Below are 15,456 nucleotides of genomic sequence, written 5' to 3' on the forward strand. Positions count from 1 at the left end.
ACAACTGTTTATCGATGTGTTTAAGGGAAGGTGAGTCTTGTTTGGTTTATCAAGGATAACAAATAGTTATAAATGGGTAAAGGTCTTAACTAAATTCTGTGAAATCAAAGAAAATATTTAAATCAGTTTGTAACAGTGTCACACCCACCTCTTGCTAGTGCCCCTTCTAGTCAGGTGTGTCTCCAGTCTTTAAACAGTCCTGGTCCTAGTATCAAGGCGAACCCCCAGGATTTTCTCCCTGGAGGCAATGGTTTTTTCCTCTCTGGTCTGTTCTGGCACCAGCTCTCCATCTAAGCCACTAAGCAGTTCAGGTCCCCTTCTGGGGGCTTATTGCTGTCTAATTATAGGCCATTTCCCCAGTGGCATATAGGAGGGAGGACCTGGGCCTGCCCACTAGTCTGGGACCCTAAGAGCAGTAGCTATGTCCTGTTATGCTGTGTCCTGTTAATGAAACTGCTTTCAGTTCCCTGGGCCCATTTTTCCACAGCCCCAGCTTTCACCAGAGCTTCACCTTTACTATGTTCAGGCCCAGCAGCCAGCCAGGATCTCTTCCTTACGCCTCTGGTTCCTGCCAGCACTGAGCTGTCCTTGGTGCTGCAGTTCCCTTTGGCCAGTGAAGAGCAATTCCCACTATTTCTCTGTTTACCAAAGTTTAGCCCATCTTCTGTCCAGGAATACGGGGCCTAAATGATTGTGTTAGCAGGGGATACTGTTAATGTCTTAAGTTTCAATAGCATTTTAGTATTCCAGTAAAATCATTATAAGACTTTTTAAATCGAATCCCTCAGCAGTACTTTTAGCTACTTTCATCTCACCATGTTGAGGTCTTGGTAATGTCATGTGATTGCTTTTTGCTACCACTGTATTGCTGATCTCTTTTTCTTCTTAGCTGTCTTCTGTTGCAGCTTGCTTGTGGAGATAGACAGGATGAGCTGTGTTGGATATTGTGAAGTTGAGAAGAGATGTAGAGTGAGTGCTGCTGGAGAATCACTTCCAAGTTTTTATACCCCCTCCTCCAATTTCATGAAATCATAGGAAAACCTCTTTCAGACTTGATTAGATTAGAAATTGATGCTGTCATCTTTTTATTTCTCTCTGTCTTTGTGGGATGGCTTTCATTACACTTTGAGCTCCTGAATAGACATGCTGCTTAATTAATATGCAACACGCTTCTAATTGCCTTTGTTCTTTTATGAGACAAGGTGGGTGAGGTAGTATTTTTTATTGGACCGCCTTCTGTTGGTGAAAGAGACAAGCTTTCAAAGCTTATACAGAGTTCTTCAGGTCTTTTGTGGCAGGTAAGTCTCGGATGATCTTAGAGTTCTAACTCTTTCTTCATTTAATCCATTTTCTAAGATATTTCTTCCGTTTCATCAGGATTCAACAGGATTTGAAATTCTGATTTCAAAAATTATAAACACCTTTTTTCAGTTCTTAAAATAGTATTTACAAATTAAATAATTATTAGAGAGAGTCTTCAGCCTGGAATAGTTGTTCAAGAAGTTGTCCTTCCTTAACTTTTTAAAGGGGTTATTTTTGTTCTTCTGAGTTTGGTGACAAGTTTCTCAAAGTTGCCAAATAATTCCCTAGTTAATATAAATATTCTATTTGTATTAGTCATCAGTATTCTTGTATTAGTAATCATCAAGGTCATTAGATCCTATTTTGGTACACCAAGCATTTTACCATTTCCATAGCAATGGCATTAGAAAATTACATGAAATCTGCATTTAACTATCATATTTAAGATGGTAAGCCCATTTCACAAAGGCTTACCATCTCAACATTTCAGGAAAACAGAGGTGTCTTAAAAATATTTCTCAACTACATATGTTTTTCTTAGTTTCAAGAATAAAGATTTTAGAGTGATTTTAAAAGAATCTGTTTTACCACCTGGTTTACAATTCTGATAATACATCCCTCTGCATGATTGCTTTTGAAGTCAGGGCCTACCTTTCTAAGGTCTATTGTTTGAGATTAAATAGTCTTTTCCAACTGATGTTTTAGTCTAGAGAAGTATCCTGGGCTGTAATAAGACACTGTTTGTCTTTTGACCCAGTGTTCCTTAGTTACGACCTATCATAGCATTAACAACTTGCGTCCAAACTTCGTATTAAATATTTATACAGAACACAAATTTCAATAAACTGTGTGTGACTTTGCACTCCATATGTTTTATAGAAATATGCTAATGAGTGTAAATATAATGTAACTGGAATATGCTTTATGCAAAAGATCCCATTGGGAGCTGGGTGTCTGGGTGCTGGAGATAAGTGACTTGCTGAGCAGTTTTTGGTTAAAGTCTGTAGCTTTGGGGGCGTGGACCAGATCTGGGTCTGTGTTGCAGCAAACTAGCGTGTCTGGCTCAACAAGGCAGGGTTCTGGAGTCCCAAACCATCAGAGAAAATGTGCTCAAGAGGTAGTTGGAGCACATCGGGTGACAGTCCCAAGGGGGTCTCTGTGACCGAACCTCTCACACAGTGATACTATTTTTTAAAACAGCACATCAAAGCAAACAGTATAGTGAAACTGGAATTTAAAAAGCTGCATTTTAGGGTTTGTATGAACATATCTGGGTGTAATAAATGTGGTGGTGTATTCCTTGACACTTGAGGAGTTTGTCACATTGAAAGACAACAGAATTTGTAATAATTTCCTTAGCTTGGACATTTCATATAATTAAATAAACAAAAATATAAACTTAAGATTTTTTTTCTCCAGGCACTATATGTATGAAACTAATGATAAATATCCCCTAAAAATCAGTAAAGGCACAGTCAAGTTTGTATTGATCTAACATAAGAATAAATTATAATAATTTATTAATACTATTTTTGCTTCAATATGGAGGTCTCTCACCACAAATGGAAAAGATTTTGGAGAGGAGATAAGGAGTTTGGTTCTGACCATGTTCAGTTTGAAATGACAAGATATCCAAGAGGTGGAATCTGAGGTACAAGCTGAAGTATGAGATTAAACGAAGGACATAGTTTCGACTACCAAATATATTGAGGCTTCTGTTTCAGAGTATCTCCTTAAACAGGCATAATGTACACAATAAATACTTCAAAATAACAGAAATTTGATTAGAACTAATCCTAATGGTTTGGTGGTGGTTGTAGTGACCTAAAGGAGCAGATCTGTTTTGAGTTGGTTGAGATTCTTATTTATTTCCCACAGTTCCTGGAAAACAGATTACTTTTGTTACTGTCACTCTGCTGTTGCTTTTCACATAAATGGTACTGGAGTCTCAGTGCTACAAAAAATACACAGGTATGAAATCCTTTACTCTAAAATCATCCTGGTATATTCTAAAAGGAATGCTGGGGAGTGAAATGTAATGTAGCTATCAAACAACTGGAGGTTGGGATATGATGTATCTTGGATCCATGGCACATCTAGCAAGAAACAAAAGGTACAATTGAACATAAATAAAAGAAACAATAGTTATGTTTTTTCCTTCCATACACTGAAAAGTAAAACAAGTTTTTTCTCAAAAGCAATAATTGTGCATCAGTATTAGAATTATTGTAAATAAGTGAACTGGCAGAATTTTCTGTAGAAAGACAAGTAATATGAGAGCAGCACAGGGTATAAACCCCATGGAGAGTTAGTTTGGCCATAACCTTATCGAAATCTTTCCATGTTTTCTAACAACTGAAAACCCCAGTTGCATTAGTTTAAAGCATGCAGAGTTTCATTGCTTCAGTTTACCGTAAATGTAAAAATGTAATCCCGTAGGGCAGTTACAGAAACAACTCTTTTGTAGATTTCCTGCTGATTGTGCTGACATGCCATGCTTCGGCCAGGACTTTCCAGCCCTCATGCAGGATACAATAATAAAAATGCTTAATGTGTGTATAACGCATTACGCATTCAAAGTGTTTTACAAAAATTAGCTAATTAATCACCTTCATCTCACTGTAGTTCAAGAACTTTCTAGAAAACAGTGTTCACTGGGGTCATATTTGTGCCTGATGTGACTTGAAGTTCAGTGCTCAAAGGACACATTAATTGACTTTGTCAGGTTGAGATCGTATATTGGGACAAACTCACGGATTAGTGAAGGTAAATTCACCAGTCCTTTACTGCAGTCTGTCAAGTATTATTCCTCAATCTGGACCTTAGAGTTCAGATATAAGGTACTCGCCTGAAGTCCTCTAAGCTTAATCTCCAGCTTAGATCTGATAGGCTGCCACCAGGTCAGGAATTGATAGGGCCTGACCCCCCTTTCCTCTCTCTGGTGTCCCCAACCCTCCCCTGGGGGACCTCCAGTATACCTGTTCTCTTCTGCTCCAAGAGATAAGCGTTCTTCCCTCAGGACAATGGGAGATGCAAAATAACCAACAGCTTGGCTTGGCCTTTTCCCCGCTGCCTTTACCGTGAAGGGAGACAGATGCCTGATACAGAGTTTTCAATTTTCTTGGCCTTACTAAAAAGAAGAACTTCCACAGTTTTGAAAAAGAAAGCTTATATAGAAAAAGAACAATACAGCCAATAACTCTGCATAACCATTTATACAGGCTCCTACTTAAGAAATCTGAATAACCAGTCTGATTTAAAAATAGCCAATTTAACAGACCAGCCATCACACACATAAGTACAAGCAAGCATATCATAACCGATTTTACTTGTTCCCGTTTGTTACTCACTGCCCCTATTGAATAAAGAAGATTGGAATCAGCAAATAGCTTGTCCCTCACAGCCGAGGAAGCAACAAAGACCCAGCATCCCACATCTGTAAATACAACACAAAGCTCCTCATAGCCGAATTACTTTGTTTCCCTTTGTACACAGACTTTTGGTAGGTATTTGAGATAAGATGGAGTTAGAAGAACCTTGTTTACTCACAGCCGAAACACAAAAAAACCCGAGTACATTCCCGCCCCTGACTTTAAACAATCCAGTTCTCTGATTGGTCCTCTGGTCAGGTGTTTGGTTACCCTTTCCAGGTAAAAGAAACTTAACCCTTACCTTACCTATCTACTTATGACACAGTCCCTGATGGAACACAGTGGAGTTATCAGTTGGATGGTATGCTGAGATGGCACACAGATGCACATTGGCTGTAGACAGAGAGATTGAAAGACTTTATGTACTGCAAATAGTCTGAAATAAATTATATAAAAAGATAATGCAGAGGCGGCTTGCTTTCTACTGCCCTTAGGGAAAATCTCTCCCAAATCTGAGAATAATATTTCAGTGTAGATGGCTTCGAAATTGTTAAGATATTCCTCAATTCTGCAGAAGAGGCTAGGGCAGAGTTGGTCAGCAACCCATAATCCAGGTTCTGATGGGAATGGTTGCTTCCAGAAATGATGCTTCCAGAAAGAATAAGCCTGACCAGGGGCCTGATAAAGATCCACAAGTAGATCAACAATGGGAGTGTCTCCCACTAAAATCGGGTCTTCCTTGGGACTAAGGAGGCCTTCATCACTGAGGGAGTTTGTCTGGAGTGGTTCAAGACCAAGAGTGCTAACTTCAGGGGAAACTGTCATAAAGCAGGGCAGATGCCCCAAACTGGTTGTATGTACTGTTACTAAATTTCACCAACCTTGTAACAAATATGAACTCCCAAAGTACTACAGTAGTCTTACAATGGAGTCGCAGACAGTGCCCTTGGACACTCTAGTCTATTTTACCACCTAGGACAACGTGACAAATAGTCACTTACACCAAAGATCACCCAATATTCAGGTTACTTCCAATTCTAAGAGACCAGTCACTTATCCCAGATCAATTGTACCTTTGATCTCACACCAAAGACAATGCTTGTAGCCAATCCTGTAATAAACTAACTAGGAAACAGACATAAGAATTATTTACAGGTTAAGGCAAGCATATCTACACAAAGGAATTTCAATCTGTGATTTAAAAGGTAATAGTTGTAATAATCTGTCAGTTCAAAGTGTCTGTCAGGGCTAACCCATGCCAAGCAGCATGGGAATCTCTTTGCTTAAGTCTAGGAATCTTTGCCCCTCAGACAGCATGAAAGAGATTGTTTCTCCTTTTCAGGGATTTTTATCCCCTCCACTCCAGCTTCCACACTGATAGGATTAATTCATGCGTAGGTCTCTCCTTCCTGGAGGGAGTTAGGAATGCAATCAACAGGGTCTCTCTTCTTTGATGCTGCAAAATACCCCATTTGTCTTCAGTGGGCCATCTTGTATGTAGGATAAGTTCTGTACCTTTTATTAATGCTTCATTTCCTGTTTGGTGAGTCACAGAATTGCAGAGGTTTACAGTGCAAACACAAACACTCAATATAACTTTAAACCATGGGCCATAGAGGTTATAAGTGAGATCAATACATGCAGCATCAAGTATTTTATGAAGTCTAAACAATAAACCACATTCTTATCAACTTTACATCTAATATCTATGTTGATAATGCTAATTCACAGGTAAACAAGACTGGTTTCCTGGGGCCTTGGCATTAGCTGGCACCTGGTCTGCCAGCATCACAGAGTTGTGCCATACAAATTCAACTTACCTTCAGCTAAGGGTTGAAATACTTCAGTGAGATGCTATGAGGAAGCTTTTACTGCTACTGATGGTGCAATACCTACCAGAAGAGGCAATGGAATCCGGGGATTGGGTTGCTAGAATAGGAATCTGGAGGAGGCCTGACTTCAATTCCTATCTTAATTAGTGACCTATTGTGTGACCTCGGGCAAGTCACTTCACCTCCTGTGCTTCAGTTTCCTCATATTTAAGTTGGAGAATACAATAGGTCCCATTTGTTGTAAGGGCTTTGAAATCTACGGATGGAAAAATGCTCAATATTATTTTTTTTCTTTTTCTATAACTGTCCATCTGACCTTTTTTACAAGTACTATATTCCCTTAAAACCAGAAATTGGGAGACGGGGCGGGGGGTAAACAGAACCCCCAAATCTAGATCTGGATCCAAGTTCATAGCATGAATCTATCTCAGTGGATACTAAACACCTTGAAATTGGGGAAGGAAGAGATTCAGATTCAGATTTCAGATCTCTAGGTTTGGGAGTTCCAAAAGGTATATTCCTGGTTTGACCCATTATAGAGATTTCTTGTTCTGGCCAGTTTCTACAAGAAAGAAAGAAAAACAAAAAAACTTCCCAGTAAGTTTTGTGTCTTAATCAAAAATTGTTGCCAGTATACTGGTTGATTCTATTCTTTGATTGAAACTGTTTGTCATCCTATACCATAAGTATTGTTGGTTTCCCAAGAGATTTGGCATGGCATTTTGCTACATATGGTGATGTTGAAGAAATGATTAATACAGAGAAACAGACGTGCAGGTTGTGATGGATTCAAGAAAAACAAATATTGATAAGAGGAATACATTCAAGTCTTTACTTTACCCATAGGTAAAACACTAGCAAAAGTCCTTAGATGGAATTAGAACTACCCTAGAACTGTCATTTTGTGTATTGCCACAAAACTGCAAGAAACAGTGATGTTGAGATACATTTGCTCAGACATATTGGTACAGGTGTAAGTACACTGCTCATTTTGCAGGATTTGGATTATCAGCTGGGTGGTCTAATACTGGATATTCTGATTTTAATAAGTTTTCAAACCGAAAGAGAACATGATGTGTTTCTGGTAGGGAAGTAATTTTGCAAATAAAAATAATAGTTGTAAAAAAAGTTTTATGATATATGTAGTGGAATTTTCCTGTTTTCTTGAATTTCTTCTATATTTAACAAGATAAAGGAGATCAGAACACCGAGATTTCTTTATTTAATCTCTCCTAACACCTTTCCTCCCTTCCATGTAATACATTCTTAGCTCCTGAATCAATAAAACTAGGTTTTGTAATCTGCATGGAAGACACCTTTATTTTTTTTCTGAAACAGATCCATACAAGTTTAGAAATTAAATCTTTTCTTTAATAAATATTGGTGGTCATCCTGTCCCTGCTTTGCTTGCTGCTAAACTATTCATGCTAGAAATTGCTTTTTATCTTGTTTCATAAAGAGACTGTTGGTTTCTTTGGTTTGGCCTTTGGAATGTACCAGATTACACCAAATGGCATTCACTTTTAGAAAACATCCCCAGGAGAGGTTACCATCAGACTTTCCTATGAGGATTACTATGATGAGGTATATGAACCCCACACTAGCCAGGAAAAGAGTCAATGAACTGCTGTGGACTTAGTTGGCCCTGTCCTGCTACACCAGCAATAGATGTTGGGCTTAGAGGGAAGGGTTAAAAGGGGAGATTACAGCTCAACTGGATGCTAACTGGGAGGGAGGGATGACCTTCTGCTCTCCATGAGAGAAGCCTAGCTCTGGTCGGAGCTGACTAGAGACTGTTGCCTCCCTGAGGCAAGGTAGGCCTGATGTGGGGCTATTGTTTCGATTTGCTACCACAATGTGCCTGTTGTTGCTGAATAAACCTGCTGCAGGTGGTGCCCCACCTGAATATAAAATGCTTTTGTCTTTTCCCCCCAACCAGAGACCCAGCAGTGGATTGTTGCGAGCCCAGGAATTGCAAACTACATAATTTGAACACAACTGACGCTACTGTTTTATTTACTACCTCTTTGTAAGCCTGTCATCAATGAACCTATGTTCATTGACCTCGGAATAATGGACCATATTAATCTCTGGGTTTTTTTTTAATCCTCTGAAATAATTGAATTTATATCAGGGATGAATTTTGACCCATAAATATGTATTGTGGAAGCTAAATATTGGAAAAATAAATCCTGTTTTATGGCATTTCTAAAATGCAGAAGTAAATCTTGAGTATGAAGTAATTGACCCAGATGGTTTTTTCCTCAGTTTGTTTCAGATCCTTGTGCCAGCAACCCTTGTCACCATGGTAACTGCAGCAGTAACGGTGATGGCTACCTCTGTGTTTGTAATGAAGGCTATGAAGGTACAAACTGTGAACGCTCATTTCACAGCCTTCCAGTCTCTGGATGGGCAGAGTCACTGCCACCAAGACAAATCAGGCCAGTATCAGCAACCTTGGAACCTGACATTGTTTTACCCCGTTCAAGAGCAACTGTGACATTACCTACTTGGCAGCCAAAAGCAGGACAAAAAGTTGTCGATCTAAAATGGGATGAAATAGAGGTGAGACCATTTTGTTTAACATTCATACATAGAAAGCTTGTGAATGTCACTTATTATTTAGTTATCATTTGTCTATGGACCATAGGCTTATATGTAGGAAGATTGAAGATATGATCCCTCCCCTGAGATAATAATCCATAAAATTAGCAAGTAAAACACTTGGAAATGGTTTTAGGCTTAACCATGGCTCTTTTGAAAATAGATGTATGCTTTTTTAGGTGTAATGTATGGGAAATTTTTGAAAGATTATATATATATATATGTATATATGGTACAATATCTTTTAGTTCTGCCATTTTATTAATAAACTAGAAATTCTAAACTTCAAATCAATTTAAGAAAAGCAAAAGGGTAAAGTATCTACTTTTTAGCATGATTTCCTTCTATTTACACAGTAGTAGTAATCTTTTACATTTATATAGCAAAGTATCCTACATTGCTTGGAAGTTATATAGTCCCATAGTGCTACTGCAGTGAAGCCACCTTTTAAGTAGAAGATTGCATACTTGGTGACAAAAATATCACACAGCATGCTTCATAACAGTAGGAGTCTGGAATATGGGAGAGAAATCTTGAGCAAGTATATTGAGAAGTTGGGTTTGCTCTTTTTTTAACCAATTGTATGAAAAGTGCAGAGGTTTTTTTAATGGCTACTCCACATCTCTGTTTTTATTAAGCTCTCATTTGAAAGACACAATATATTGCAAGAAATGCAGTTAGTTATTCTAGAAAAATAAACCGTGTATACACCCTGCTGGGATTTGAACCTATGGTTCCAGGAAGTTTTATTTTGTACGAAGGTACCCACTGGTTACAACACGCTATTAAAAATGTCACATTCTTCGAATCTGTCAAGGTCACATTCACATATAGTTTTTGAGTCATAGCTCAATTGTGTGCAATACCATTCATGAAGTCCCCAAGGAAACTGTGTGTTTCTAGTCTTTCCAGCTCTGCTGCTGTCTCATCAAGTTCCATCTTCACTTTTTGTAACTCTACTTTGAGCACAGCAGGCTAGTCTGTGATTGAAAATGTTGTAGATTTGTTTGCCTCTTTGTAGATATGCTTTGTGATATTCTTACATGGAAGAGAAGTATATATTTTACGGGTTCCTAGCTGGGCAAGAGTTTGAAAGAATTCTGTTTGTTTTGCAACAGTAAATGCTTTCTGACTCTTCTGTATCTAATAATACATTCTGAGAAATGTATTATATTTTCAGATCTGTTTCCACACTGATAGGGAAACTGATCAAAAGAGTCTCAGATCTGTCAGTGAATTCTGTAGATTATCCAGTAGACTTCTAGAATGATAGTGGGAATATATATTTAATATTTTCAGCGAATACAAATGCTCAGTTCCTACAGCTAGGAAATGTATGTAATAGCTATTTGACAATACACTGTACTGTATACCACGTGCTATAAATGGTTTTCCTGAAGTGTATATGCCTTTAGCGATGAAAATTTTGCATTTGTACATAGCCAAAAAGTGCATATGCATTTTTCTCCTTAATTACATTTAATGCCTGTCACAGATACAGTGATGACCTCCAGTCCCTGACTGATCAGCACACCGCACGTTGCAGTTTGGATCTTTTCAACCTAAGTCAAAATGAACTAGTTATATTGCCTCCGAATTACCTTAATTTAAGTTTCTACATTTTCCATAGCTAAGTGTTGAGTCCCTGTCATGGCGTGTTTTGAAGCTGGTAATGTTTGGAAACCAATTCTGGTCACCCTGTTCAAGAAAAATGAATTTAAACTGAACAGGTCCAGAAAATAGCTACTAGGATGATCAGAAAAATTGAGGTCCTATCTTACGAGAGGAGACTAGAAGAGGTTGGCTTATTTAGTCTTACAAAAGAAGACTGAGAGGGGATATGATTACTCTGTATAAATACATGTTTGTGGGGGAGTAAATACCAGGGAGGGTGAAGAGCAATTTAAGCAAAAGGACAATGTTGGCACAGGAATAAGTGGATATAAACTGGCAATGAACAAATTCAGGCTGGAAACTAAAAGAAGATTTCTAATCAAAAGAGTGAGTTTCTGGAACAACCTCCCAATAGAAGTTGTGGGGGCAAACAACTTAATTAGTTTGAAGAGAGAGCTGGACAAATTTATGACTGGGGTTACTTGTGATGGTGGGGAGGGAGAGGCAAGGCTCAGAAGCACTGGGCTCATTCTCGGTTTATGTCATGTTCTAAAGCTCATGCATCAGGGTTTCAGCCAGCCACCAACAGGGGTCAGGAAGGGATTTTACTTAGCAATGAAGGAGTTAGTCCTTTTTCCTTGGGAGAAGGTGAATTTGTTTTGGTCTGCTTTTTGGTGGATTGTTTGCTGTTTGTATTTTGCATAGTCTGTTTGGGGGCTGTGTATTGTGACTGAGCTGGAGGCCTCCCAGTTGCACTGGAGATGTTCTGGCTTTGGTCACTGATGGACAGATAATTGCCAACCCTTACTGAGGGGGCAGGACTGACCTAGGCAAAAGGCTTATAAACCAGTGAACAGAGGATAGCAAGCAGGGGAGTTTGTGTGGGAGTTTGTAGGAGGGAGTTTGGAGGATTTTTATCCTTTCATTTTTAAGACTAGGAAGTGAAGACAATGATGGCTACTGAGGTAGCACTAGAGGTTACCTGAGGAAGAGAGGAGACAAAGATGATGACTGGACGCAGAAGCTGCAGGATGTATATTATTCTGACAGAAGCTACTTATGTATGAAATGTCACTTGAGAGAGCTCATGGAAGAGAAGATCTGAGGCCTAGAGATGTATCTGGAGATAATGGTGGAGTTCAGATGGGGATTTAAAGACATGATGGAGGAAAGGATAGAGGAGATTGCACATACAGCTCAAGATTTGCTGACCTTGCCAAACAAGTGGACCTAGAGGGCAGAACACTAGATGAGGAGCATGACCCATGATGACAAGGCAGAGGAAGAGACAGGCTAGTTGAGGAGAGAGAGAGTGGAGGGCTGCACTGGAGAATGACGAGGAGAAGCAGGTTGAAGATGAGGTGACAAGGAAGGAAAGCAAGGAAACAAGTCCCAGTGGAAGAGAGGATGGAGATAGTTAGGGATGGAGCCATAGTAAAGATAAGTATGATATTAAGGGGAGAGCAAGGGATCACAGAAGGAAGACCAGCTGGGAGGGAAACTGGTATTCTAATTAGCTGTACAAGAAACTAGAAATATACTATGTGGTATTATGTATCACCATAAGTATCTATTCATACTAAACCAAAATCATAGTACAATAGTAAACCAAATAGAAAAGAGCCTTTGTTTATCAAGCATTTACCTATCCCTAAATAAATAAGGCCCCAATTCAGCAAAGGGTAATGCATGTACAAGTTCCATTGAGTTCACTCAGAGTGGCCACATCTACAACTGCAGATGTTCTAGCTTTGATCGAGTTAGTACACTATAAATAGAAGTGTGGCTGTGTAACACAATGAGAAGTGGTGGCATGGGCTAGCTACCTGAGTTACAAATCTGCCTGGACCAAATTAGTATGTACTTGGTGCAGCTGTCCTGTGCTGCTGGTTGCCACTGTGCTGGGCCTACCACAGCTCAAAGAGAGCTAATGAGAGTGGCTTCACAAGCTGGGAATCATACCCCTAGCTCCAAATGTAGACATAGCTAGTGCATAAAGTTAAGCATATACATAGCAGATTGGTTCGTAAAACAATAAATATGATCTAGTTCCCTAACATTTTTGTCATAGTTCCATAAAAAAGCATGGTTACAATGCCACCAAAGCCCTCCAGAATTTGGAAATAAATACTAGGGTGGTTTTTGCCCTCCAGGCAAAATGCAAATGAGGTTGGACTGATTTTAGTATCAAGTACTAGGCATAATAAAGCTCAGTAGTGCAGCATTTTTTTGAAGTTCAATAAATGATAACAATTTTATAACCTTTTGTGACTTTTTTCTTAATGAAACAACAGCTGTGGTTGACCTTTAAAATATTTTGATTACAGAGATTCTTTGAGATGCACTCACAAGGTGTAGAAACCAAAATTAGCTAGATATTAACTGTTAATATCCTGGACAAACCTTGTGGAATTAAGATAAACTTCATTGCAGTAAATTAAACTTCATTGGCTATGGGTCCATTGTATTAAAATACAATTGTGTATGTGTTATGGAGTTGAATGTAGCTTCTCTAGTAGGAGGAAGGTGCTAATGTAATTCCTCCATTATCAGCCATTAGAACCTATTCCTTTGGAGAGGTGCACATATACTAGTTCAAAACGAATTCTCCGGGGACCAACAGACAAAGAAGGGTTTTTTTGGATGAATAGCCTCATTCATTAAACTGGATCAGGCCTTCTTCCTTATCCATCAAACAGACAGGACCCCTGATCCACAGAGGGCCCCAATTGTGAGAGAAGGATTGGAAGGACTTGGCTTATTGGGGCCCATAAAACTGGTTGCTAGTTCTGAACGGAGACTGTTATGAACTTGTGACCATAGAAGAGACTCCCTTTGTGAGGCATTGAAAGACTGTTCTTGTCAGAGGCCATGTTAGAGTTGGGGTGATCTCTTGATCTCTGGTAAGCTTACTAGCATGCATGTAGATTTTTTTATTGTTTTTAATGATTTCTCTGTCGTGCTAGGACTAAAATAGGCTTGCACTGAAAATGCTGTGTGGTATCTAGAACTGTGGGAAGGCAGACTGCTAACCATGTCTGAAGAGAAAGCAAGTAGGTGTGCCTGGGCAGCCTGACTCTGCTGGGAATACCACAGTGAAGGTGGGGAACTGTGCAGCCTGGAAATGCCGCAGTCAGAAGGGAATGAGATGTGGGTCTCCACTCAAGAAAGGCAGTGGCTGGGAAGCTGGACACCTTGCTGGATCACTGAGTTTTCCTGAACTGTGACAGCCCCTATTTGGGTCATCTGCAAGGATTGAAATAGGACCTTTATTCTTCCATTTCTTTATGTGCTGCCATGGTACATGTGATACTCGATCAAAATATCTCTGTATCTCCTGCATCCTCTGATGCTCTCAGAAATCAAGGGAGACTAAAGGGAAGATGTGTTCTATTAAGATTATATTTTCCTGTGACTTGTGTAATATCAGCAAATCTCTTCTTTGCCACACCATGGCTCTGGGCTTTACATATAAACACTATTTCCAGAGGCAACTTGGCTCAGATATCTTTGAACACGGTAAAATTCTTTAGTGGGCCCCTTTTTTAAAATAACAAAACAAAATATCCTTAAGGACTCCCCAGACCCAAATAAAATTATGCTTAACCATCCGTTGTCATGAGACACTCAAGGGAGTTTCAGTTAATTTGCCACAACTACAACTTCTAGTTGTACCAGAACCACAGCTCTCTTAAACCCTCACAGGGGTGAGGAAATCCTTCCACATCAACTAGAGAGGACATTGCTGAGGGGGATTCTGTCAAGACAGTGAAGCCCTGTTAGTCCAGACCCACCTTACTTTTAGTGCCTGGATTGGGTTCAGAACTTTCTTCTCTATGTGATCCGTTACTGCTTCCAGCAAGTATCAAAATTCTTAAACAAGGTTTCTCATAGTTTTTCAAGAACCACTCCATCTTGAAACTTTAGTCTCCTTTTAAGGCTGAATGAATAGACAAGGCTTTGTGAGCTGTATAGTGAACAACCTTTTCTCTGGAGCCTCGTTCTCAACTTTTTACATTCAGCAACCTAATGTTACAGCAGAGAAACATTTTGGGACTCTTCTCCAACCTAGTCATAATGTTATAGGGTTTGTGGTAGCAACCTCCATGTTGAGAACTTATGCCATAGATTCATGATTCCAGTCCCATCAAAAGAGAGAGGGTTTAGTGTGCTTCATGGAGATTTAAATAGATCTGGATGATCTTGTCTGACTCTGGATTTGTCTGTCTTCATGTGCAAAACCGATTTCATGATGTAGGTCGTAGCTTTACTGATCCAAGAAATATAGCCCTCTCCCGAGTGCATCCCAACTGCCATGGGTGTCTATGCTTTGCAATCAGGAATGACCATTATCTGATTTAGGAAATGCCCTTCAGTCTTTCACGTGTTCCTTGGGTGTTCTGAAGTTAAAGGTCACCCTGATGGTCATCTTGAGAAGAGATAGTATCAGAGGGGTAGCTGTGTTAGTCTGGGTCTGTAAAAGCAGCAGAGAATCCTGTGGCACCTTATAGACAAACCCAAGAAAGGAACCAACAGGACTCCACTGGCCATCACATACAGCCCCCCAGCTAAAACCCCTCCAACGCATCCTAAGGGATCTACAACCCATCCTGGACAATGATCCCACACTTTCACAGTTCTTGGGCGGCAGGCCAATCCTTGCCCACAGACAACCTGCCAACCTGAAACGTATTCTCACCAGCAACTGCACACCGTACCATAGTAACTCTAGC

At 39.5% G+C, this 15,456-nt stretch overlaps 1 protein-coding gene across 1 annotated transcript in view; it reads left to right on the forward strand.

Annotated features, from left to right (window-relative positions):
• DNER (delta/notch like EGF repeat containing) overlaps nt 1-15,456 on the forward strand; it is a 298,336-nt gene that overhangs the window by 136,391 nt on the left and 146,489 nt on the right. The window contains 1 exon segment of the mRNA XM_075068501.1: nt 8,774-9,070. Coding sequence (XP_074924602.1) covers nt 8,774-9,070 — 297 coding nt within the window.

The sequence above is a fragment of the Chelonoidis abingdonii genome, chromosome 8, assembly GCF_003597395.2.
Source record: "Chelonoidis abingdonii isolate Lonesome George chromosome 8, CheloAbing_2.0, whole genome shotgun sequence".
Taxonomy (NCBI): Eukaryota; Metazoa; Chordata; order Testudines; family Testudinidae; genus Chelonoidis; species Chelonoidis abingdonii.